Raw genomic sequence first — 25,248 nt, 5'->3', positions numbered from 1 at the left:
TATTTTTCGTTGAGTGCCTTTAAAACCTATACCTAATCTGCATATTGTCACTTAGTATTTTAGTTTCTCTTCTAACCAAAACTCGCAATAGTAAGTACACAATACAAATAATGGAAATAATAGCTATTATAATTTTTGCGCATTAATAGTTTTCAAATTTGTCACTGGAAATATAAGGATTGTATTAGTTATATTAAAAAAATCTTTATCACATTTTTAAAATTTTTATCTCTATATTTATCATTATCAACATTGTCATTATCAATCATTATTATACAATTGTTATACTGTAGGTGTATATCGTATATGTATGTGAGTGTGTAAGTGTATACGTGTGTGTTTGTGACTGTATGTTACGCATCATCACAGTGATTATTTCTTTTGTTTACACTGAAAAATATGTGTCGTATGTGTATTACATTACATAATATTGTATATTGCAGTATGCAGTCGTGTTTTACATCCATACATATTCAACATAATATTTTTAAACTTCTATTTTAAACAAATAAATAATTAATACGACTCGGTTTTTTTAGGAACAATATAGGCTTTTTATTTTCAGTGCTCGAAAGAACATTATATAGTTCTGCGCCGAAACGCTTTAAAGTTTAAATATATAACTAAAAATAAAAATAAATTTATAAAAGAGAAGAGTAGCTTAAATGTTAAACCAAACACCTAACTTATTCATTTCAATAATTATTATTCATTAGGTTTTATTAAATATTAGATAGGTATGTCAAAAGAAATATAGAGAAATATTTTTTCAAATAAAAATAGAAAAATTGAATTCATTATTCTACAACGATATTACTTATTCTTAATTTTGATATTCATTATGATAAAATAATTTCATTTTCGGATTAAAGAAAACAAATTAATAGTATAACACACATTTATAAGAAACAAAATATTTAAAAATAATAATTATAATTTATAAGGATTTTGAACTCTTAGAGTTTTTACGATACGCCAAAACAGCGTTCCGGAGCGGAAAAGTGTTCTTTCCAAGCACTGATTAATTTGTCTTACTTCAAAAATCAGTATCGTTATATTTGATTTATAAAATGTTTTAATTAATTACAACACCGTTTAACGAGACAGAAAGAAAGAGAGCAAATCCGTGTCGTAATTTACGAGTTACAACAAAACAATAGTAAGTATAACTAATTTAACAATTAAAAATTATTCTATAATATTAATAGTAATATATATATACATAGACATGATTATTAACTTTATAATATATATATATATATTTATATATACCTACACATAATATATATATACAATATATCTATATATATATAATTATTATTATCATCGTTTAATATTTTTATTGTCTGCTGCCAATTAAATTTATAGGAAAAGAGCATTCGTTAGTGCGGCGGTGTTGGTATATTAATTATTTTAAATAATTTAAATATTAATTATAATACACATACTTATTATTATTGTATATATTATATTTATCTATATTTTAAACGCGTCTATATTTTACATTTGTTGACCAGCAGTCTTGTATTTTAGTTCAAAATGAACATTATTAATAACATAATAAATTTCTAATAATAGTAGTATATTTTTTAATACCAACAAAGCCAACACTTCAACAATTTGCAAGATTATATAGATTTATAATAATTATTATAATATATTATTATCGTTTGTTGAATACACCCTGCACAGCTGATTATCTAATTTATTAGTAATTCAATCAAAAAAATAATAATAATAATAATAAAATAAATAAATAAATAAATAATAATAATAATAATAAAACTTATCTAATAATATTATAATAGTACATTTTTAAAATTACAAAATATAACAAATAGATAGCGGAGAGGAGGGGAGATATAGGCTGTTTGTCTATAATGTATAATATATATACATACATACACACGTAATATATAATAATATATGTAGGTATATTGTATATTGTATACATATAACACTAATAGCATTAAAATTATTTGTATTATATATTATCACAGCGGAAATAGCAAACGGCGGTGGCAACGATTTTGAACGAGTATAAAACTGATTTTTAAATTAAAATTAAGAAAGTAGGCAACATATTATGTTATCTACCTACCTAATATTATGTTACCTATGTTTAGTAAATTTGATTTTTTATCATTAATAAATACATGAATTGTATTATTTAAATTAAATGTTATATTGTCGCCGCCGGTGTTGCTTGCAGTTATCTTTTCTCTCGACTCGTCATCACTCATCAAACACAATAAATAAAATCTACTTTAAGTAACAACAACAGTCTTTACAACAATTCTATCGTGGTGGTTATCGTTATTATTATTAATATTATTGTCTTCATTTTTACTATTAATGCCAAAATTATTGATAAACTTATTATTACTGTTAAAATGTTTTTCACTACTAACACTATTAATTTGGTTCCGACGGCTACTCGTATTTTGAGTCCTTCTTCTTTTTCGCCGTCTTGTTTTCCTCCACCACCAGTCTTTTTTGTTAAAGCTATTATTGTTATTATTACTATATTCAAAAGAAGTAACATTGACAGTGTCCCTAATGTTACTGTCATCATTGTTAACCATTTTTGCTTGTCTTCGACGCCGAAGACTCCGTTTAACAACATCTGGCTGTAATTTCGTATCGGTAGATTGACTACTGGTATTTTCGTTAGAAATGTGATGAGGCTGATCAGTAGACACATTATAGTTGACGTCTGTAGTTGATGATTGATTTGATGCACCGGCAATAGCACTATTATTGCAGTGGTGCACGTTGTAAGAACAACATAGTACTCCGTCCTAAAAATAAACATTGTTTATTATTCACAAACGACAAAATGCAAGTTGGACGTCGCCGACAGATGCTCGTTATTTTGTCGTCATGGATGACACCGTATGCAACCAAAATAAAAATCCTCTGTCGGCGTAAACTAAGTATATATATTATATTTATATATATATGTATAAAACAAAAAAATCATTTGTGCGCTGTCTATAGTAATGTTTGCAAGGAGCATCATATTAAACTACAATTTTTTACTGCAAGGTTTTATTTTTATCCCACTTAGTAACCACGAACGATTAACAAAAATATTTTTAATAAAAAAACAAAAGAGCGAATGTGAGTGCATGCGTGCGTGCTTTAAGAACATAATATTATAACAATAATTGTTCATGAGTGTAAAAAATTTAACGATAGTAACAAATTACACAAGACAATATTACGTGCTACCGGGTAAAATCGTGCAAACTAATGTATTAGGTGTGCATGCGTGGTGGCGGTGTTTTTGATGGTTGATATAATATGCAACGACTGCAACGCGCTTATAAACGCTGAAACATCGAACGGTATATATCGACATCGAAAATATTATGATTTACGATGAACGGGTTGAGAAAAAACATCTATAAAAAGCTGATAAATATCGTACAGTAGAAAAGATAATAAATTGATGTAATACATTATAATAGCAGTAGAGAAAGCCGAAATATATAAAGGTATATTGGATAAAAAAAAGATGTGAGAGTTTACCGATGCACACAACACGCGATATTGCTCACCGATTGGGCGCAGTACGGCGGCACCTGAATGGAAACACACAAAACGTATATTAACACACACACAATCTAATAGAGAAAAAAAGTCGAAAATATATGATAAGACATTTTTAGGTAATTGTGTAAAACAAAATTGTCTTGTTTTCCGTTTGGGATGAGCATCTTACATTAGACGTATTATAGGACTCGTAAAAACCACATATTATTTTGTTAAAATCTCCAAATGTATTAATTGCGAAAGGACCGTTATTGCGCGGCGCATCTATAATATTATTATGTACTACCTAAGTAAAATTCGGTTAAACGTAATAATGTATTATTATATTATGTAAATCAGCCAGTCAGCGTTATTAACACGCGCACACATTCATATACATTATACAATATACACACTATATGCATGCACGACAAAGATACCGAATTGCAAATATATATATATTTAGAGGCGTATATATATATATACATAATATAATAAGATTTTTAAGCGGCCCGACACGCGTCGGCTATAAAATTAGATAATAATAATTATGATATAAATATCGTATACTCAAAATACGCACCGCGCGTGCGCGTACATAAATAATGTATATAATATTTTGTACTGTTATTTTGGCGTTACAGGAGGTATATGTATAAATGTATAGGTAATGTATGTTTACACCATAGAGTATGATAATAATATGAATGATATTCTCAGAAAATATGTCATGTACTATATTATATTCTATATAGTAGGTAGTTATAATAAATTATATTGTTATTATGATATTTTATAAATGGGTGTACGGTGCCCGTCAAAACATTAATAAATGATGTCCCCCGTCAAAAAAATCGAACCATTGACAATATTCAATGGTCACTAATACCTATTATGTTACACGTTTTGTACAGTAAGTATACCTATATGCATATTATATTAATATGTAAATCGATTTTATGACTAGGAATGGCGTCGCGTTACCTTGCAATCGCACGACGTGCACATATCCACCGGATCGTCCCAACGGGCTCCCGACTGATAGGCGCGTCCGCCGTAAAAACACGGTTGGCCCAAGGGCGACGGCGTAGTGTTATTGCTGTTATTTCTGTTGCCGTCGTCGGTGTTTTTGCTGTGGTTGCTGTCGCCGTCGTCGTTATCGTCGCCGTCGTCTTCGTCGTTTACTTCACCGCCGCGGTGCCGGTAATCATCAAGTGGCTGTAGCTGTAGCTGCTGCTGTAGACACGGATCAGCAGCGGTCATCGCTGTCGTGGTGGTCGCTGCCGATGAACCCAACGCGACGGCTTTGGTATCGCATCTCGGTGCGCAACAATCGGCCACCGGGTTGTTATATTCAGCAAACGTGGCTGCCGTCGAGTCGCTACAACTGCCCACGCCCGCAGGCAGCATCGGTGGACACTGCATTGGCCAGCAATCCACTTGGCCCATCTGTGTAACAACGACGGTTTATAATATACTATATACGATGTGTTGAAGGGACAGTCAACAATATTTAATACGGTTAAGATATCATGCGTGCCGTGACATGGGTCTCGGATTCTCGTGTGAAGGTATGTGTTTGGAAAATCCATGTGGGTTAGGTTATAGCCACTTATAAGATAGGTATATATACCTACCACAATCTATGTACCCTGGACTTATACGTCATGTGGTATTTGTGGTAATCGGATAATATTTTTGGTCCTAATGAAAGATTTAGATCATTTGGATACATTTTTTTTTAAATTTTCTTATACGCGTTTAGTAGCTTTCAAAAACATACTTTTAATCGTTGCATGCAGCTTATCTATTTATGAAAATTTAATTCATGTACGCTCAATAGAATCTTACATTTTAATTTTTATAAATATTATTTCGTATTTATATATATGAAACATAATGAAATTATTATATTGTGGAAAATATGAATTCTTTCAAATTGCAATATAATATTATGAACTTATTTATACAAATACGGAGTAATTGCATTAAAGTAAAAACAAATACCTAACTGAAACTGATTTGATTCAGAATATCTTAAAGAAAACATTTTAAAACATGAATTTTACATACATATCCGAGCCCTTCATATGCACACTGCAGCAACCTAAATAGAATAAAAACAACATTTATTATTTTTATTTACTCACTAAACACTCGCATGTCTGACACTGGTATATCCATTGTTGGCCACTGCGGAACCTCACGTTCGTCAATTCCTGATGAACGCATGACGCTTGTGCGTTACAATGAGCGCAACAAATCGATTGTACATGGTCATTGTTTGTGCAATCGCATTCAATTCGTGAGCAACGTAAACGTCCACTTGTGCACGTGCAGTTAGTGCAATCTTTTGAGAACCAGGCGCCGTCATTCACTTCCGTCACTGCGTTACTGCCGTCCTTATACAAACAACCTACGCGGCGAGGGATGAAAAAAATTATAACACCTGCGTTTTAATCCGACAACACAGTTGCAGTATATGGTATAATATTATTTCAACGTACTCGATTTACATTTCGAAGAGATGTTACCGGCATTGGCATGGGTCGTAGGGCATTTGCATTCATATGATCCTACGGTGTTCACACATGTAGCCGTCGGATGACACGTATGGTTATTAGTCGCGCATTCGTCGATATCTAAACATTATGCACACATCAAAAATATGTTAGAAATAGGTATAGTTTTTGTTTCATACATACGCCATAGCCGCAGGACTACAGTATGTCCCAAAGCATGACGCTATAACAACTCCTATACAAGTATCACCGTGTAAATCAATTTATTTAGTTAATAAGTAATTACTTTTATGAATGTTTCAACAGTTTTTTTATATGAAAATTCTGTTTTACCAGGATGGATAAATAAAAATAAAAATAAAATGTCTCTAATTAATAAATATTACATTTATTTCAACTTGAGTTTAATGTAGTTCTTTTTATTAAATGTATGTTTATATTAACCCAGTATTTATATATACTATGTTGCTACTGAATTAAACGTCATTTAAATGAAAAGATTCGGCATGGTGATGTTATATAGGGTGTCTATATGTATTCGATTCTTTTAGCTCTTTTTATCTATCATTAGTTTTAATTGTAATACCCACAATATAAGACAATTATATAGGCACCTAAACAAATTATATGCACTATAATAGTTATACATACAATGTACAGAACAATTATAAGGAAAGAGAGTTGTCTCCCCCAGTGGGTGCCCACGATTTTTATACATGAATACTATGAAGATTGTTTTTACCTTGACACATTGTGCCCAACGAAGGCGACCAGGCCGATTCCATTGCATTCAAGTCACTAGTAGCTGTGGTGGCGATGTCAGCCGAAGCCGGATACATGATCACGTTTTGGTACCCCGGGCTACACGCACAGTAATACCATCCAGCCATATTGACGCACCTGGACGAGGGGCCTAGACATCCGTGCGCCCCTGTGGTACACTCATCCACGTCCAGCTCGCAAGCAGGCCCCTCGAACGCGTTCGGGCACGAGCACACGTCTGGCCGCGTGCACACACCGCCGTTCAAACACTTTTGCTGGCACACAGCTGTAAAATACGCGACAAACATAATATTAGTATACAGTGCGATCGATTATTAATAAATTATTATAAAGTAAATCCCTATATGTACATACGTTTTATACCGAGTAACTCGAATACTTGTCTGTAACTATTAAAAGCAACGGTAACAGACGTAAGACGTATTCATAACAACATACGATCTGAACTAACGAAAGGCTCATGAAGACAAGAATTGGAATTAAATGACAGTATAAAAACATAATATAGAGACTAAACTTGTGAAAGGTCTACGTAATGCATGAGAAACGAAAATATAATAAAATGCATACTGTTGAGGTATTAAAACTATGTGCACTCACGTCTGCAAGTATACCCATCCCCTTCGTAGCCGTCCGCGCACTTGCAGCTGTAGCTGCCCGGCGAGTTGGCACAAGCGGCGTGTACGTGACACGGCGGTTCCGCGCTGCTGCACTCGTCGACGTCCACACATTCGAACCTGTTGAGACGCGCGTACCCGGCGTTGCACTTGCACGAGTACGATCCGGGGGTGTTCACGCAAATAGTCGTGTTCACGTCGCAGTGGTGTCCATTTGGTCCGCCGACGCTCGAGCATTCGTCCACATCTGAACATTATTATCAATTCGAATCGTGTCGTTATCAGGTAATTCTCATGCGCACACGGCGCTAACAATACGCGTTATTATTGATTAATATTATTATTAATGTATAATAACGTAAGTTAACAAGCGGAATTTATTAATACGGTTAGTTACCATCACACTGTAAACCGGTACCAGCGTACCCAACAGCGCACGCACACTTGTGTGTGGTTTTTAGATTGATACAAGTAGCGTTCGGATGACACGAGTCACGTCCACCTCGTGCACAATAATCGACGCCTGCATAAGCGTTTACATACAAGACACACACATACAAGATTAAAATTATATTAATAAAAGGCGTTATGAAAACAATAATTGGGCCTGGAAATCATAATTGATCCGGGCCCTCCCCCCATCCAACACCATCTACTTATTTTTGAAAATGTTTTCTCTTACAATTTACTATTGTATTTTTTTGTTATTTTTTTTTTTTAGTATTTCAAAACATGTTAATTAACACAACAAACACATCATTTACAATTTACAGGACCTGTAGACCGTCTGGAAAATTGAGATTTCCAAACGGGCTACTCTGTCATTGACCATTGTAAACAATTATTTAAGTACAAATTGTTATAATAAAAGCCACATCCAAAAGGGAACATGCGAGTTTAAATGTTTGTTAAATTATATCTGTTAGTACCTACTTAGTAAACAATAATACTATCTATTATTCCATACTAAAATTACACTAATATTTAGTAAGAGTAACATTTCGTTGGTTTTCAATACCAAATGTTTTGTTTACATTTTTCAAAAGAATTTATTATTTTATTACAACATGTGTTGTTCATATTCACACATGGTTACGGTAAAATATTGAAGGTTTGAAAACATATTGAGACCAACAGTGTTATAACTTATAATAATGTCAGTGTTCAAAATACTTTTTTTTAAGAAAAATAATTTTTAACAGCTAATGGTTATTATTTAGTTATTGCCTATTAACAGCGTGTATAGATTATTTTAGTTAATGGGTACTTCATACTCAAGTTGGCAACGCATTGAAAATTTGAAAGCAATATTTACTTCCGAACCCTTAATAATTTTAAACTGTTGGCATATGTGACATATGTGCAAGATTAAATGCACATGTTTTAAGACATGTGTTACTAAGAAGGTTATGCACTTAAACGTATCTTATTTCTTTATAAGCCACGAACAATATAGGGGAAAAGTATTTTGTATGCTACGTTGAAAGTTATATATATTATAGTAGGTATCTGATATATTTAGTAGACTATTGACATTTCACCACATTAATATGGTACATTAGTCCTTAAATTACCTTCATCCTCTTGGATAATTTTATTTTTATAAACTTATATTTTAAATGTTATACATATTTTATCTATTATTTTGTATTATTTTTTATATAAAAACATAACATTTAAATAAACTATTCAAATTGTAAAGCAAAATAAAACTGTAATGTATAATTATGTAAGTTTATACCTACAATATATTTTTAATTAAAAGCAGACTAAATTTTTCATCCAGATACTTGTGTATTTGATTGTAAGAATCAAACTTTAATATTACGTACCTATAATACTCTGAATACTTGATAATTTTTCATATTATATATTACTAATAATGTTGTCCCTAATATCATTTTAATACCTAAATAGGTAATCAAATATCGTATTATATTTTATGAAGTAATTTAAACTTCCATTAATTTTATTATTTTAGGTTTGTAAATTTGTAATAGATTTTAATCATATTATTTTGATATTTTTTTGGCATAAAAATAAGAGTTATGTGTACAATATACGCATATTATAATATCGATATGTATTCTTAACAAACATTTATAAAGACATTACATTTGTTTGGACGCGGCTTGAATAAAAATCTGTCAATATTATATTTTATTAACAACACTTTTATTAGAATAAAAACGAACTAAATGGTATTGTTATGCATTCTTACCTGGACAAAATTTACAACACTGATCTGGTACGGAAAATTGTTCAGATATGTCACATTCTAAGACTGGACATTGAGTTTGTGCATCTACTTTGTCACACTTAACAACTCCATTGAGACAAATGCAGGTTAAGCATGGTTCCAAATTTATTGTGTCACCGTGTTCGAATACAATATCACCTTTGGCTCGGCATGGTTCTGAAAACAATAGTAATATTACATTAGTGTTGTGACTTGTGATATAATTATATAATTATAATAAGTAATAATTTTATAAATATTAAATATTTTGTTAACATACTTTGACAAGTGTCGCAACATTCACCAGGTTTTCGTATTGGAAACTTGCAATCGACTAGGGGGCATCTAACCGGTGAACATTCTACTTGACCGCGCTGAAAATATGACATGTAAATGTTACTCTTTAATCATTTCAATCGATTTATTATTTCATGTATGGATCACGTTAATGGTGCATTATTTGTACTTACCAAACATGTACACGTTTGGCATTCGTGTTGCCACACTGATCCATCAACTTTCATTACTGTGTTATTACTTCGTTCATCAAACTGTACACATGGTTTGCGACATTCACAAGTTTCTAATTCGGCGATTCTCATTTCGGCTGCCTCGAGCTATAAGTGAAACACATTGATAATTTTCCCCCAAATTTTAACGACTCTTACGTACCTTTATACTCAACAGATGCACAATTTTGTTCAGGTTTTCCATCGTTTTTTGCATGGCGATGAATTGACCGCACGTTGGACATGACGTGTCCAGATTAGGGCATTGCACACGCTGCCCGTCTGCCCCTCTGATCAACCGGACGTCTTGTAAAAGCCCCTATTAGCGATAGGTTCAATAAATGTTAATTTTCTCAAACTATTTCGGACAATGTTTATTATTTTACAATACCTTGAAAATTGAATGTACTCCTCTGTTGCGTTGGCCTACGTACAGATCCGGCGATCCTATAAAACTGGTGTCAGCCGGTCCAGCGACCAAAGTTCGCGTGTATACTAGACGGCAGTCTATGAACAGGCGTGCTTGGGTACCGCTCAGTGTTACGGCCACAGCATGCCAATGGCCATCAGCCAGGGAGTACGCAAACACTTCGGTATGAACACGACGGCTACTCTGTGAAACATAGTGCAACCTCACCTCGTCCTTACGTCCACTTGATTCTAATTCCAAGTATCTAAATGACACCACCACAATTAATGTTAATTGATTCATTTCAATCTTGCTATTTATTATTCTTATTATTTTTATTGGTGATACCTGTTGGAGTCGAGGGAAAATGATACTATAGATCCAGTGTTAGCACGTTCTTGCCGTACTACTGCCGCTATAGTTAACTCGTCCGCACCTCGTAATAATTGAATTGCACGTTTGTAAATAATGTCAGGAACTTTTAATTGTCTCAACGCACCTAATTTGTTTAAATAGTACGAATAATTGAAATATTGTTTGTATAAATGTATTGTTTAATATTTAATTAGTCTATAATGGACATACCTTGCATGCTATATGCTGGTCTTAACCGGTTGGGAGGAAAAACATCGGGATGAGAAAATTCATCTTCTGATACAGCCACGAGTAGGACTCCCAGTGTAAAACCAGTAGTATCACTTTTATTACTACCGCTGTAATGATGTTGATAATTATGGTATATTTGCATAGTAGCTTCCAGTAAATCCAAAATGGCCAACGGCGAATTAGCTTCGTTTACGGCGAAATAATTGATATTGTTTTGGGAAGGTGATGATGCTACTATATATATATATATAAAAAAAAAAAAATTGTTATAATAACTATTAAATAATATACCTATAATAATATTATAGTGTGTATAATGTATAATGTGTAATGTATACAACATAGTTATTCAGTAAATTTAATTTATAAAGTGTGTCTTTATTGTAGTACCTATCTGTAACATTCACTTTCCTGTTCAAAAAAGTTTTTAAAAGTAATTTTAAGTTTAGATTAGATCATAACCTATAATATTATGTCTGGAATATTGACATCACTGGTGAAACATAATGTTTAAATCTCAACTTAGGCTTATTATTTTTTCGTTGTAACTTGTAGGTACAATTTATAATATTTTGGTTATAAAATCATTGTTTTGAAAAATATAATTGTATTTGATGGATTTGTATTATTTTATTTTAGATATTAGTAAAATGTTCACGAAATATTGTAATCAGATAATTGTTACTATAATAGAGTATAGATTATTTATAGATATTAGGTACTGATTAGTGAAAATTTAATTTTTATAAAAACTATATTTCATAATTATTAGAATAATAGGTAATTTCATTATGTTATTCTTATAGAGTTTTGTGATTAATAAGTACCTACTTAAAACAGATATTTCATTCAATTATAAAAATATTTTAAAAACTCAGAAAATTAAAATCCAAAGTCAAAGTTTGCTTCCCATGTGGAGGTTTGAAGTTGAGCTTCATTTGAGTAAATCTAATCAACATTCTAAGTATAGTAAAATATGATAGTAAATCTTCTGATGAGATAAATAAAAATTAAATATTTTTTCTGTCTGTTTGGCTATATAGGTACTATGATTTTTTACAAGTCAAAACAATATAAATAAATAATATGCATAATCGATAGAAAAAAATGCTGAACATTAGTTGAGCCTTTTCGGTTGAAAAAAATGTTAAAATATATTTTAATATTTTATATACATTTATTCTTCTATGAAAATATAATTTATTAAGTCTTTAAAATTTATGATAAAAACTATAATTTTAAGGACACAAAACTATTTTCTATATTATGTTTGATTATGGTTTGGTTTGGACGGACTTAGTTAATAAATTATTCTCGTGCATGTTAACGTAATTCATGGTTTTTATTTAATTTTAAAAACAATTATGCGAGCATAAAGTGTTAAAATATATTTTCATACTTTATTTATATAATAAGGTATAATATAGTGTTTTTATATAGATTTTTAAAAATGAGGTTTTTACAAATTAGGCAATTGTACATTTCAAAATGTCGAAATATAAAATGTATAACATTTAATATACTTATTTTAATATTATTATGTTCGTTATAGTGAGAATAAATTAAGCTTTATAGAAAATCTAAATCTCCATAGTTAATGTATTATTTTAGTTAGATTAATAGTTTGGCATAATATAAATCAGTGACCATTCTACGGTATATTTATGTTTTAAATGGAAGTACAATGTGGTTTGCTGTACTTAAATATAAAAAAAACTAAAATTCACGTAGATATACATAAATTGTATTATATGTAACTTAGGTCATAAAAGAATAACTAGAATAAACTCTAGAACATTTTTACTATGGTAAAATGTACTTAAAAATACATCATTGTAAAATCAATAGTTTTCTAGTTCTATTTGAGACATATAAAACTATTTTAAAGGTTTTTACTTTCAAAATAGGTTCATTTCTTGCTTGTGCGTGTATTTTCTAATACATTATATTGTAAATTACAATTTAAGTACTTATACTTCATAGCATACACATAGGGACTGTTTCGATCAAAATTAAGAACCTGTATAAATCATTCTAAAAAAGAAAATATTATTTTATATTTTTATTTAAAAAAATCTATGACATTTTTTAATGTGTCATAGTAAAAATAATTCGTAAAAAGGATATTAAGAAGAAGAAAAATTAGTTCGAATACATACATTGAAATTTGAAATAATATATTTTATTATATACTTAATCACGAATAATAAAGAATTATTTACTATTGACAGTCTATTGTAATACTGAATTATTTTAAGTAATATATATATATGATTTGCTAAATAAATAAATAATATATTTTTTCAATAGAATGTTTGAATTAAAAAGAATAAATCAAAATAGTCTTAAGAATTTGGTATCAATAAACATTGAGACAAATAATTGAGGGAATAGTTGAATTTCAATGAACTATTTGCACTTCGAACTCTCTTCTCGCTATTTATTGCCACCATTGCATATTAATAAATAAAATTATAAATGTTAAAATAGTTAACTGAAAATTGGATATTTGGATAATAAAGTTTATGTTATCTCCAGCGTACAAACGTAGTTGGTACATAGCAAATTAATGTTCAGCAGAACCAATTTTGATGTTATTACCTTTATTATAAGAACGAATTCACCAATTTATTACTATATTTAAAAATAAGAACATTATTTGTTGGTTTTTCAAGATATTATAATTTTTAAGGGAGTTATGAGAAGTTTTATATATTGTAATATTTTACAAACCTACTAAAAATTCACTAAAAAATTAAAAAATCGTAAAATTCTTAACAATCAAACACAGTTAAGGTACTTAACTCAAAATTGTATAACTATATAGGTCAGTTTACTCTTATATACAAGCTATTAACAAAAAATTGGTTACACTGAACACAAATTTACTATATGTTGCATCTTGCATGTTTGGAAGATGAAGATATCACGTCATGCGGATATGGCGTTTATATATTATATCTCAATAACAGTAAAGTATACGGATTGCATAAAATATAAAGTACATAAATGCTAAAATTCTTAATAGGTGAACTAGATATATAACATAGGGTAAATTATTTATTAATTGATTAATTATAAAATATTATTTGTTTTAAAATTAAGTACAGAAGTCCTCTTGCATATTATAGTCTATAATTTCTGGTCTCTGTCTTACAAACATATATAATACCTACGTATTTAAAATAGGATAATTGTATTTATTTATTGATAAATATTACTAATTAGGTACCGTTTATTTATTTTTTAGCTTGATTAGCAATTGTAATTTTTTTGAAATCTAGTTAAATAAAAAAAAAAGCATAATAATATTATCATCCTTATTTGATTGTATATAGTACCTAGATCATAATCAAATCAATCACTAACCTACAAATTTGAAAATACAACACAATATATCGATATTACCAGTGTGTTTGACTGGGATGATTAATTTTATTTTGAATTGTCATGTGGCATATACTCTCAAGGATATGGAAACAAACAAGTATAGTTGTAAAGTATTGTGTAAGTTAATGACTATTATATCATTGAAGCTTAGTTGTCATAACAAGAATCTTATATACAAACAGAATAATAAGTAAATTACGATTGTATGTTATCTTTTACTATTGGCCCTTGTAAAATAATTTCGTTGATCTTTTGTTTATCGGGTACTGATACTGATATTAATTTTCAGGTTGTAATACTATAAAGATAAACTACTCAATAATAAAATTGTGTTCCACACATTATTCCCAAGATTTTATCACATATGTATTCACGTACACATCCGAAATCACCATGAGGTATAATATGATTTAAAAATATTTAATAATACAATATCTGTCTTAGATAGCAAATAAAAATTATTTTACTATTGTATATTTTAAAATAAAAAGCCTTACGTCGAAAAGAAATAATAAAAACAGATTTTGTATTGTATAAGTAAACTTAACCATTAATATCCATATTGTTTTTATACGATAATAATTATGTATTGGCTATAATGAATAAAACATAACGAATAGTATAAGTCATCCATAATATTAAGGTCTGTGAGTTCTTTGAAAGCAATACAATTATATTTATATAGGGATGTGTTAGTAATGGAAGTAGGAGATTACCCTATAGCACCACCGCTGTACGATAAAAGTAAATAATTGTTACATGCGGTATGCAAGTCATAAATTTAAAAATTATGACGTATTAATAAAATATTACTTGTGTTTAATAGTAATTGGTACATCATTTTTGTTGTTAATTTTAATTGAATTAGTAAGCATATCTAGTTTATAACATCGGCTTTACGTACGAGTACCTAATAAATATAATATGATTTTGTACGCATAAATATATTATACTTATACATAGATAGGATATACAGTTTCAATATTTTATGAAGGTAATATAATATTCTATATTCTGTTCAATTTATCGTATGATTATCATCATTATTTATTAACAAAATAATAGTATTACATTACACACTAATGGTTTTATTGTTTGTGATTGAACCCAAAATGTAGTAATGCATTACACGTATAGGTATAATATTAACATTGGACGTATTCAGGAATCAGCGGAATATTTTAGGTTCAATGTCCTCTTTTTTTGTGCATGTACCAGCAGGACGATGATTTATAGTGAGGTATCTATATTATTTATAAGAAATCTCCTCATATATATCTGTAGCCAGACAGCCAGTAGATTTAGATATTAGGCAGGTACCTATCTAATTATAATGTTTTAACATAGCAGTGTATACTGAATAGTAGTTTAAATTCTTAAAAAATGTAAGTCCATGTTTTTTTTATCGCTTTTTTAATCGTGAAAACTGTTTCTCATAAATTACCTACTAACTGTATTAATAGTCAAAGCATATTTTTACGATTTTAGATATTCAAGGACCTATAATCTAAAAAAAGAAAAGTACCTATATCTGTTGTGCGTAGCTAAGAAGCTCGGAAAGATACACGCGAGAAAGCACTAAAACTGAGTAAAACATCCTCAGTAGAACGACTAAATATCCAGATAACCCTGCATTTTCTATCTTCACCGTCACTTTAATAGTATTATAATAATTTATTGGCCATCAGATATAAAATATCGTACCATTCGGTACCATTTTGTTGAGTACTATTTTAGCTATTAATCAATTCCTGCACCCTCGTATTCTTCAAATACACCCCTTTTTTCTACATTATATTGTCTTGGAGGAACCAACTTTTTGTTACTCATACTATACGCGAGATATGAACGAATGCATGTGTAACAATATTAAATAGTTATGAAAATAATTCTTAAAAGTGGGTACAAGTATAATAATAATTAGTAATCACGCACGTGTATATCGTCATTGTTGTCATTATATAAAAGTTTATCGAACTCATGATGAGCTACGCATATTTTTTTTTTATTAGGATTGAATAATTCGCAGTATTATCCTATAGTGAAAAAAAACCACAGTCGATTATTCATTTATATTATGTTTTCGAGAAATTAATGTCGTCATCAGCAGCGTTTAGCCCGGTCAAAATCGCAGCATTTGTAAATATTATATAAAACGGCGCGTGGCTCAAATTTTAGGCTCTCACCTTTTCTCACACTCGTTTAAATATGTCATAGATATTACGTAATAAATGAAGAGTTTTTGACACGTAGTGGTGTTTAGTAAAAAATTAACCTAATTTTAGTGAATATAAAAGTATCATCGTTAATAGTTATAATATCTAATATAATATGAATATCTAATCAATAAAATATTCATAAAGTACAATAAATTGTAAAATATAATTTGTATAGTTTATAGGTTCAAACGATTGTATGTATGTAGGTGTATCCATGCAATATGCATAATTATAATAACTTTAATGAATAAATTATATTATATAGATATTGTTTGTATTAGTGTTGTGATACAACTAATTTTAAATGGTAGGTACTGAAAAGGCTGTTGAGAAATTAATTTATTTTAAAATAATAAGCTAAAACGTAACTATAATTTTAGTGATGATCAAATGATAAAAACCGATGACGAAGTTTGGAGGCCAAGAACTTTTTTTGACTACTAAAAACCAAAAGCTATCATATAATTAAATATAAATAAAATGTTTTCGGTTAATCTTAAAATAAATAATATTTTAACTGTTATGATATTTTTTAAATTATTAATATTTCATTCATCATTAAATTCGTATCGCTCAACATCATCGACGCCAAGTTACAGCCAAATTGTATAAGCCACACTACTTAAAAATAGTTTATTATCTGTTAAACAAAAATATATATTTCTATGTCTTGTTCGCGTGCCACATGTACCACAACCACTCCACAGCACAACTGTTGGTGTATAATAACGACGACATGTGTACTATATAATGACAATTAATGATACTTCAGGCACTAGACACACACACTCGTATCGCGTTACCAAAAACGGGAAAATAACAGTAAATATGTACTTTTGGGGGGTTTCACACGGCTGACCAACGTTGACAGCAGTACAGCACGTGTCTTTAATTATTATTACCGTCAAGTGGCGTAGAAGAAATGGTCTGTGAGAGGTATAAAGAAAAGAAGGCAATGTGTGTGCGTTCATGTGCATTGAGATGTGATATGATGATGGTGCGAAGAGACACGGTAAATTAACAGCTGGTCAGTCAGTGACACACGATAGTGTGTGTGTTCACAACGATCAGTAATGGCAACGAACCAAATACCCACCGATATTAAGATATTAAAGTAATTTTTGAAACGTTAAACGTTATTTATTTGTGAAATTTATTACGTCTACAAGGATGTTTATAAATGACGTTTCTATTTCGATAACATGGATGTATATAATATGTCTACGGTAGGATTTATCTTTTGAAAACATTTTCATTTTCCGTTTGTATAAAATTAAAAATATAAAGGACAAAAAAAAAGTAGTATTATATCCTACGTGGTGCATGTAAGTATAAGACATTAAATTTTATATTATTACTGCGACAGACGATGCTAATATGCTATAATACATGTACCACTACAGTAATGTGTCAGCGGTTATATTATTCACTGCCATCGCTCGTACTCATAGTAAAAATTATATTACAGACGTAGCAGTAATAATTAGTATCAGATGGTCGCCGAGTAAAATAAAGACAAATTAACATAAAATGTGTATACACTTTTGGTTTTCATTCCCCTGAGTAGTTTTGTATATTTCTGTTTATATGGAAATAAATAAAAAGAGACAAGTGCGTTTTACTTAAATTTGCTTGCGATCATTCGATAATACATTAATATTATATAGAATTGTTATATATAAAACGGTATTAGTTATACTTCTCAGTTTTCAATGACTGCCGAGATTAAGAAAAATAAAGTAAAAATAATGTTTAAACTGAAGTTGGGTGGCCGCTGTAACGTGAGTCTTTAGCAAATTATTAAATCTTAATAAAAACGATTCTAAGCGGAGGCAGTTTTACCAAAAAATAGTAAAAATTATGATAATACTGCGCTTATTCATATTTTTTTTCATCGTTATTTCATCTTTATCACGATTTTCTCCAAAACTGCTGATGCGTTAGATAGAAGCTTTTATGACCTCTTTTAAATACGATAGTATCATCTGTAGTCCACACCTATTGTATTTCTTGTCTATACAGAGTTGAAATATAATACTTTATAAGACTTTTTATTACCCGAAAAACATTTTATGAAAAGACTCACGAACGACAAAATGCACACATATTTATTGCGATATCTCCAATTGAAAATGAGAACGGATTGTAGACAAAATATTGTAAATATGATAAAAAGGTCAATGTAATTAACATTATAATATATTGCGTCTGCGATAGACTCGCGTTAGCTTAAGTTAACGACGGTAGACTATTTCTATTATTTATGTATTTTTTAATTCGACTTGAGTAAAAAAAATAAACAGTGACGTCCGAGGACGACACGGTGGCTTATTAAAATATACACGTCTTGGCAAATGGTGACGGAAATTTTTTTCGTTCAACTAAATATAATAATATCTAATTCACGTGTTAATCGTAAACGTGATACCTATATACACACACACACATTAGCATTCGGCCGTACAGCAATAATCGATTCCACGTGGTTGCAAATAATGAACGTTGATAATTCGACTGTAATTTCAACGCGACCGTCTTGTTGTTTTCCCTCCCGTAATATTATCATAATAATGTACTTAAAAAAGAAAGATTTACCTGAAGGAGTCAATCCGCCTTTCGTTGGTGTTTGTAATAGCTTCTGTGCTGTCGATATCCGTGGCGTTAATACCGCGAGCGCCAACAACACAGCCGCCACTACCGTAGTAGGCCGCCGTCGCCACTGCACCCGACTGCAGGTATATAGCATAATATCGCAGCGGCCGCAAAAATGTTGCTGTTTCGTTTGTCTGTACGTTTTGCTACTAACGATCAATCATTGATTGAGAGTGATAGTGGGTGGCTACCACTGAGTTTTGTTTCTTCGTCAGCAATCTGTGAAAACACAAAAACAATTTTAAACCGTCAATGTTACAGCTGGTATTCTGTTTTCCTTTTTATACAATACTATAAATTCTCTTAATGTGAAAAACAATATTGCGGGCGAGCCTATATATATATACATATATAAGCTACTGCAGTAATATTCGCGAAATTTTTCGGTTATAGTGGACAGTCGGAAGTAATAACGGCCAATTTCCAAATGAAATATTACACTAATTATACCTACTCGACGACCGCAGCCGCCACATCGATTCGCGTTGGTTATCACCGCCACAGCCGTTATAGCTGACCGACCGTTCCGCGACATCACCTCCTACCCCATAAGTTATCCTCCAAACAGTTTTGTACATGAAATAATTTTACCGGCGACGCGAAAATAGATATTTTTTTTTTAAAAAATTAATTGCGTCTAGACTAAGATGTTACTAGCGGTTTTCGGGTGTTTTTTCGTATTCGATATATAATAGGTATTATAATATTATATTAAATGATAGCACCGAAATATTATTGGTTTTTGGGTTCATGAATCATGATGGGATGTATTAGCTTATTAGAAGCAAATAACGTACCTACCTACTCACGATTCATGTTTTTATTGCATGTTCATGGGCCATAAATACGGTTTTTAGAAATCGAAAACCATCGTATTACTTATGTATAGAAAACCAATGGCCTAAAAACTTCAACAAATACATCACGACTTCGTGAATAAATGATATTCGAATAATAACTACCTATTTATTTAACTTGTAATAAATATTCGAAAAATATCAATTTTTCTTTAAAAATTAAATTTGTAAATTGTAGTTAAATAATAACGGTAAAAACCTATTAAAAATAAAACGTTCTGCCCCACCCATTTAATTTATTACATCAGCGGTGACTTTTTGTCACGGGACGGTATAAACGAGTTTAATGTAAAATCGATGGAAGTACTACAGTGGAGACTATATCATTATACAATTAATAACCTAAACGAATGAAAGTATAATAAGTAAGTATAGGTGGGTAGTATAGGTAAGTGTTTGAATATCAAAAAATCGGTTAAAATTCGTAGACGCATACAATTATGTAATAATAAAAAATAAATAGAATTTAACTAGAAGTTATCTACTCATAGTCATAATAAACTCTTGAAATAAATAAAAAATTCATCGTCGCGTCATAGAAACGAGAACGATTTGAAAACGTCAACGTTTCAGGTGTAAAAAAACTCCCTCGGGCAGGATAAAACCGTCGAAGACTATAACACCAAAACTGTGTTTCCTATTGCACCCCTCTGGTCTCTATACTAAATATGGGTACTATACCTACCTACTGCGAGCTGGACGACGGTAACAATATAGCACCCACGACCTCGGTCATAATAATCCAACATCACGCCTATAATATACGCGCGGGTGTCACACCGAGTGGTGGGCGTGTATAGGAAGTGCCTACACCGTGATGATATGTGATTTGTACGTATATCAAGAGCACCCACCCGCGGGTACCTGTAGGGTAATAACAATGACAATAACGAGTTCGTGCCGTGTCGGGCGGTGGAATTATATTAAATTATTGGCACAAGGGACACACACAAGGTGCACAATATTAGAGCGAGTCTTGTGTGCGATATAACATGTGTATTACCATTGAGCATACAATCTATATTATACTCAATGGTATTACGGCGAGCGGCACAGTCGTCGCGGCGGGCATTACAAAAACGACAACTGTCACAATATATTATACAACATTATATATAGGTATCGGTCGTTATAACATTATAATATACATAATATTGGATTAGACGTGCATACGGTAATCGCGTGTACCTACACGCCGACAGAGTCACATCGAAGTAGGTACCTATTTTATTGGTGAAACGATACAAAACGCGCGCGGGCACCGAGACGGCGTATGAGGTAGGTAACAATATTATTGGCGCGCCGAAGTGGTAAGCGAGTGACATCGTATAGGCATTATGGGCATATTACTGTACAGCGCAACGTAATTATATTATCATTATACAACAAAACATAGGTGCGAACAATGAATAACAGGTAATATAATATTATGATAATATTGTGTATACGTACAGGCGAAAAACGGAATCGGATGCAATAATTACTTTTTCCGTTGTTATCTGAAAGTGTTGTTTATCAGCAACACGATAACGACTGGTGCATCGGATGGTGTTGCTGGTGCTGGCGCATTTTTATCACCACCGTAACTATCGATCCGGAAGACACCACGTGCTGCAGCCACTGCCGTCTTAACCGTCCGACCCGATCCAAGCAGCCCATGCGTATCGCCGTACACATAGCACCAATCGAGAATGCAGGCCGCAGTGGTGCACGCGATCTATATATATGCGTTATACTATATCGCTACACCTTTCGACGATGCACCGCTGACGCCGCCGCTCGCGAACTTTTCGCACGGACCGATATTGCTACAACGTATTATATATAATGTTATTATGGGTACCTATATGCATTGTACAGGTGTATACACTATACCTAAAGCGTCACTATCGTACGGGACTTAACGAACGTCGAACAATTTCGAATGAAAAAAAAACCCCCGAAAAACGTAAAGACGCAAAACTCGAGTCGCGCGCGGACGTTTTAATGATTGTATTGTCCAACCTATTGTCATATATTGTAAGAGTATATTTTACTACTCGCTCGTGTACTCGATCCGTACAATTATAAGTAGCGACTAGTGACCGTACTATATAGTGTAAACGGACAACAGTAGTCGTAGAAGTAGTCGTATAGCACAGTAGAGCCGTATAAATTGACGTACGTCGTCGTCCGCTATTAATTCGCGTGTAATGTCCAATTTAAAAATAACGATTTTAATGTGGCCGCGAAAAACGGAAAACGAGACAGCGCGACAACAGTATAATATTGTACAGGGACGACACGACACGTCCGTCCGCCGTGTATAAATATATTTAATATTATTATTGTTACGTACTGTATATAAATAATATATGCATATATATACATAAATATATATATATATTATATATTATAATAATATAATATAGTCACCCCGTTGCTCCAGGTCGACGTCGCGATACTGCACCGTGGCCGCGGTCGTGCACGCGAGCAGTGGTCGGCGGACTGACTGACTGACTGACTGACTGTGACCGATCGAGCCGACTGGAAAACGAGTGGCACGCGCGCGAACGCCTATGCGTGTAATTATTATGCCACCGCGGTGGTGTCGGCCGTCGACTCTATATCGTCGTAGTGCCGTGGAAGAGATACGCACACGCACAAAAATGAATATATATATATGAGTGTGTGAGTGTAAAAAATGAAAACGCTTACGCAGCTCGTTTAGATAAAAAAAAAAAAAAAAAAATTAATAATAATAATTTGTTCACTCTCTCGACTCTCCGATGCCTGCTGCGTCTATGCGCGCGTGTGTTCGAGTGTACGTGTGCGCGCGCGTTGCGTGCCGTCGCCGGTGTGGTGCCGGTTGGGTGCTGCCGTTGCCGCCGCCGCTGCTGTCGTCGTGGTCGCCGTGATCGTGGTCGTCGCCGTCGTCGTCGTGGTCGTGATCGTGATCGTGGTCGAGACGACACTGCCGTCGCCGCCGCCGCCGTCAGGCTACTCGACTCGGTTCGTACACCGGCGGCGTGTGCCAAAAAAAAAAAAAAAAAGAGAGAAATAAAAAGGAAAAAAAAACTGAAACGATTATTGTGCGGCGGGGATCCCTCCACCACCCCGTCACACCCCCGCCACGGCCGATCCCACCCCTTCCCCGTCACACACACACACACACACACACACCGTCATCTCCGCCGCCGCAGCCGCCACCCACCGCCGCCCCCGCCCCCGTACCGGCCGACCCGGAGCCGGCGGTCGCGCACACAGCTGTATGTACGCGCTCACCCGTCCGACGGCGGCTGCCAACGACGTCTACGGCGGTAAGGGGCGGTGAGGTTACGTAGGGGAGGTGGGGATGGTGTATAATATAATCCCTCCGCTCTGCCGCCGACACGGACCGTTGACACCACCACCGCCACCACCACCGACACCGCCGACACCGCCACCGCCGCCAACGCAGCCGCCGCCGCCAGTCCGCCCCGCTTTGTCGCTCGCGTATATACACCATACGCGCCGTCGTCCATCCGTCCGTCGTCCGCGCTCTTCCACCGCCGTGCGCGGCGCGCGCGACACCTACCCGTCCACCACCCTCCTCCCCTAAATCGTTACAAAACACATGCGCGCCCCGCAGCAGGGACAAACTCACTCTCACCGCCGCCACACGTTTTCCGCGTACACAGGGAGCAGTGGCGGCGGCGGAGGTGGAGTTGAAGCGGCGGCGGCGGCGGCGGCGGCTTGTCTCTGTACGCCGCCGTTATCGGCGACCGTCTCGCATGCGCTTCAGTCTCTGCATATATATACATACATGATATATATATATATATAAACCTATATTATATACCGTGTGGAGAGAGCCCACCACCACACACAATATAATGATATATTATATGCACACGGTCACCGAGTATTATAATAATTATTACATGTTGTATATATATATGTTGTTTAATATTATTATATTGTGATTTGCGACCCGCGGTGGCCAGAGGACCTTTTTACGAGCATTCGCACATTTTTATGTGCGCATAGCGATTCCGCGATTCATTTCCGATTGTATCGATTGTGTCGGCGGTTGTGTGCGGGCTATGCGGACAATTTAAATACCATTGATTTTTAATGCCCAACATATAATGCATAGCGACGTCGCCGGGCGTATTATAATATATATATTGTATTGTAAAAATTCGAATCGCCCTGCTGCAAGCTGCGCGGGCCAGGCATCCCAAAAAAGTTCCGGGAAAGTGCAGGCGCGGGTACCTGCAATGCGCACCACGCCACGCAACATAATATACCGATACCTATACCACTTTCGCGGGGACGAATACCGAAAACGACCTAACCGTTCATACCGCATTAATCAATGCATGTTTAGACTGGACATTATAAAATAATGATAATTTTTTATTGTACACAGTTGTTGTACACACAAGCCACACGCGGACGATAAATACAACGTAATAAATATAATAATAACAATTTGATGATGACGCCGCGTTATTATCTGAAACCGATTGATGTGCGTTGGACACCCCACCGATTGACGCGTTTCGTCTTCGTCGCAATAACAATATTACAATATTCACATCGTAAGTATAAAATGATTAATAAATATATCATTCGGCCGTCGCCGGTAGCGCCCACGCTCAGGGCGCGCGATTGATAATAATCGTCCGAATGAAGTACATCTCTGTGTGTGCGATCATTTCCGATTTCATTAATATTCGACGAACACGATGTTTACACTATTGAACCCACTCACAGACACACGGGACAGATGACATTTCGGGACGAGCACGAGCCACACGTTGCCACAGAGAGCTGCAGTTGTATATAGTTGTGTGCCTGCGTGTGCAGTCTTCCTTACGATGTTATTATTGTAATATTATATTATTGTGTACACAACACAGCTTCGGTCGTTTAGCCCGACGC

The 25,248-nt window shown here is 33.3% G+C and overlaps 1 protein-coding gene across 7 annotated transcripts; it reads right to left on the bottom strand.

Annotated features, from left to right (window-relative positions):
• Positions 1-214: 214 nt before the first annotated feature.
• On the bottom strand, positions 215-23,303 carry LOC132934492 (protein kinase C-binding protein NELL1-like). Of its 7 annotated transcripts, none has more exons than XM_061000794.1 (18): positions 22,756-23,303; positions 21,793-22,148; positions 19,427-19,702; positions 11,202-11,456; positions 10,965-11,115; positions 10,599-10,881; positions 10,371-10,526; positions 10,169-10,315; positions 9,979-10,072; positions 9,681-9,875; positions 7,857-7,982; positions 7,443-7,706; positions 6,802-7,107; positions 6,045-6,179; positions 5,688-5,953; positions 4,522-4,986; positions 3,535-3,587; positions 215-2,801 (listed from the first exon to the last, which is right to left on the bottom strand). In XM_061000794.1, the coding sequence occupies exons 3-18, from the start codon at positions 19,575-19,577 to the stop codon at positions 2,288-2,290; spliced, it is 3,561 nt and encodes a 1,186-aa protein (XP_060856777.1). In that variant the 5' UTR covers positions 19,578-19,702; positions 21,793-22,148; positions 22,756-23,303; the 3' UTR covers positions 215-2,287. The 7 variants fall into 7 exon arrangements, with proteins under 7 accessions (XP_060856777.1, XP_060856776.1, XP_060856780.1 ...); XM_061000793.1 differs by having other exon boundaries at positions 21,825-22,148; XM_061000797.1 differs by having other exon boundaries at positions 3,564-3,587; positions 21,825-22,148.
• Positions 23,304-25,248: the final 1,945 nt, after the last annotated feature.

Source organism: Metopolophium dirhodum, chromosome 1 (genome assembly GCF_019925205.1).
Source record: "Metopolophium dirhodum isolate CAU chromosome 1, ASM1992520v1, whole genome shotgun sequence".
Classification (NCBI taxonomy): Eukaryota; Metazoa; Arthropoda; class Insecta; order Hemiptera; family Aphididae; genus Metopolophium; species Metopolophium dirhodum.
This window is presented reverse-complemented; position numbering and strand designations above follow the sequence as displayed.

What these genes read in the sequence shown, in the direction of transcription:
- LOC132934492 (XM_061000794.1), bottom strand. Translation starts at nt 19,577, where the DNA reads ATGCTATATACCTGCAGTCGGGTGCAGTGGCGACGGCGGCCTACTACG. An exon ending in TTTTCCCTCGACTCCAACAG is followed by an intron (nt 10,882 to 10,964) that starts GTATCACCAATA and finishes GGTGTCATTTAG; the next exon opens with ATACTTGGAATTAGAATCAA. An exon ending in GGATGGGTATACTTGCAGAC is followed by an intron (nt 7,108 to 7,442) that starts GTGAGTGCACAT and finishes CGTATTTTACAG; the next exon opens with CTGTGTGCCAGCAAAAGTGT.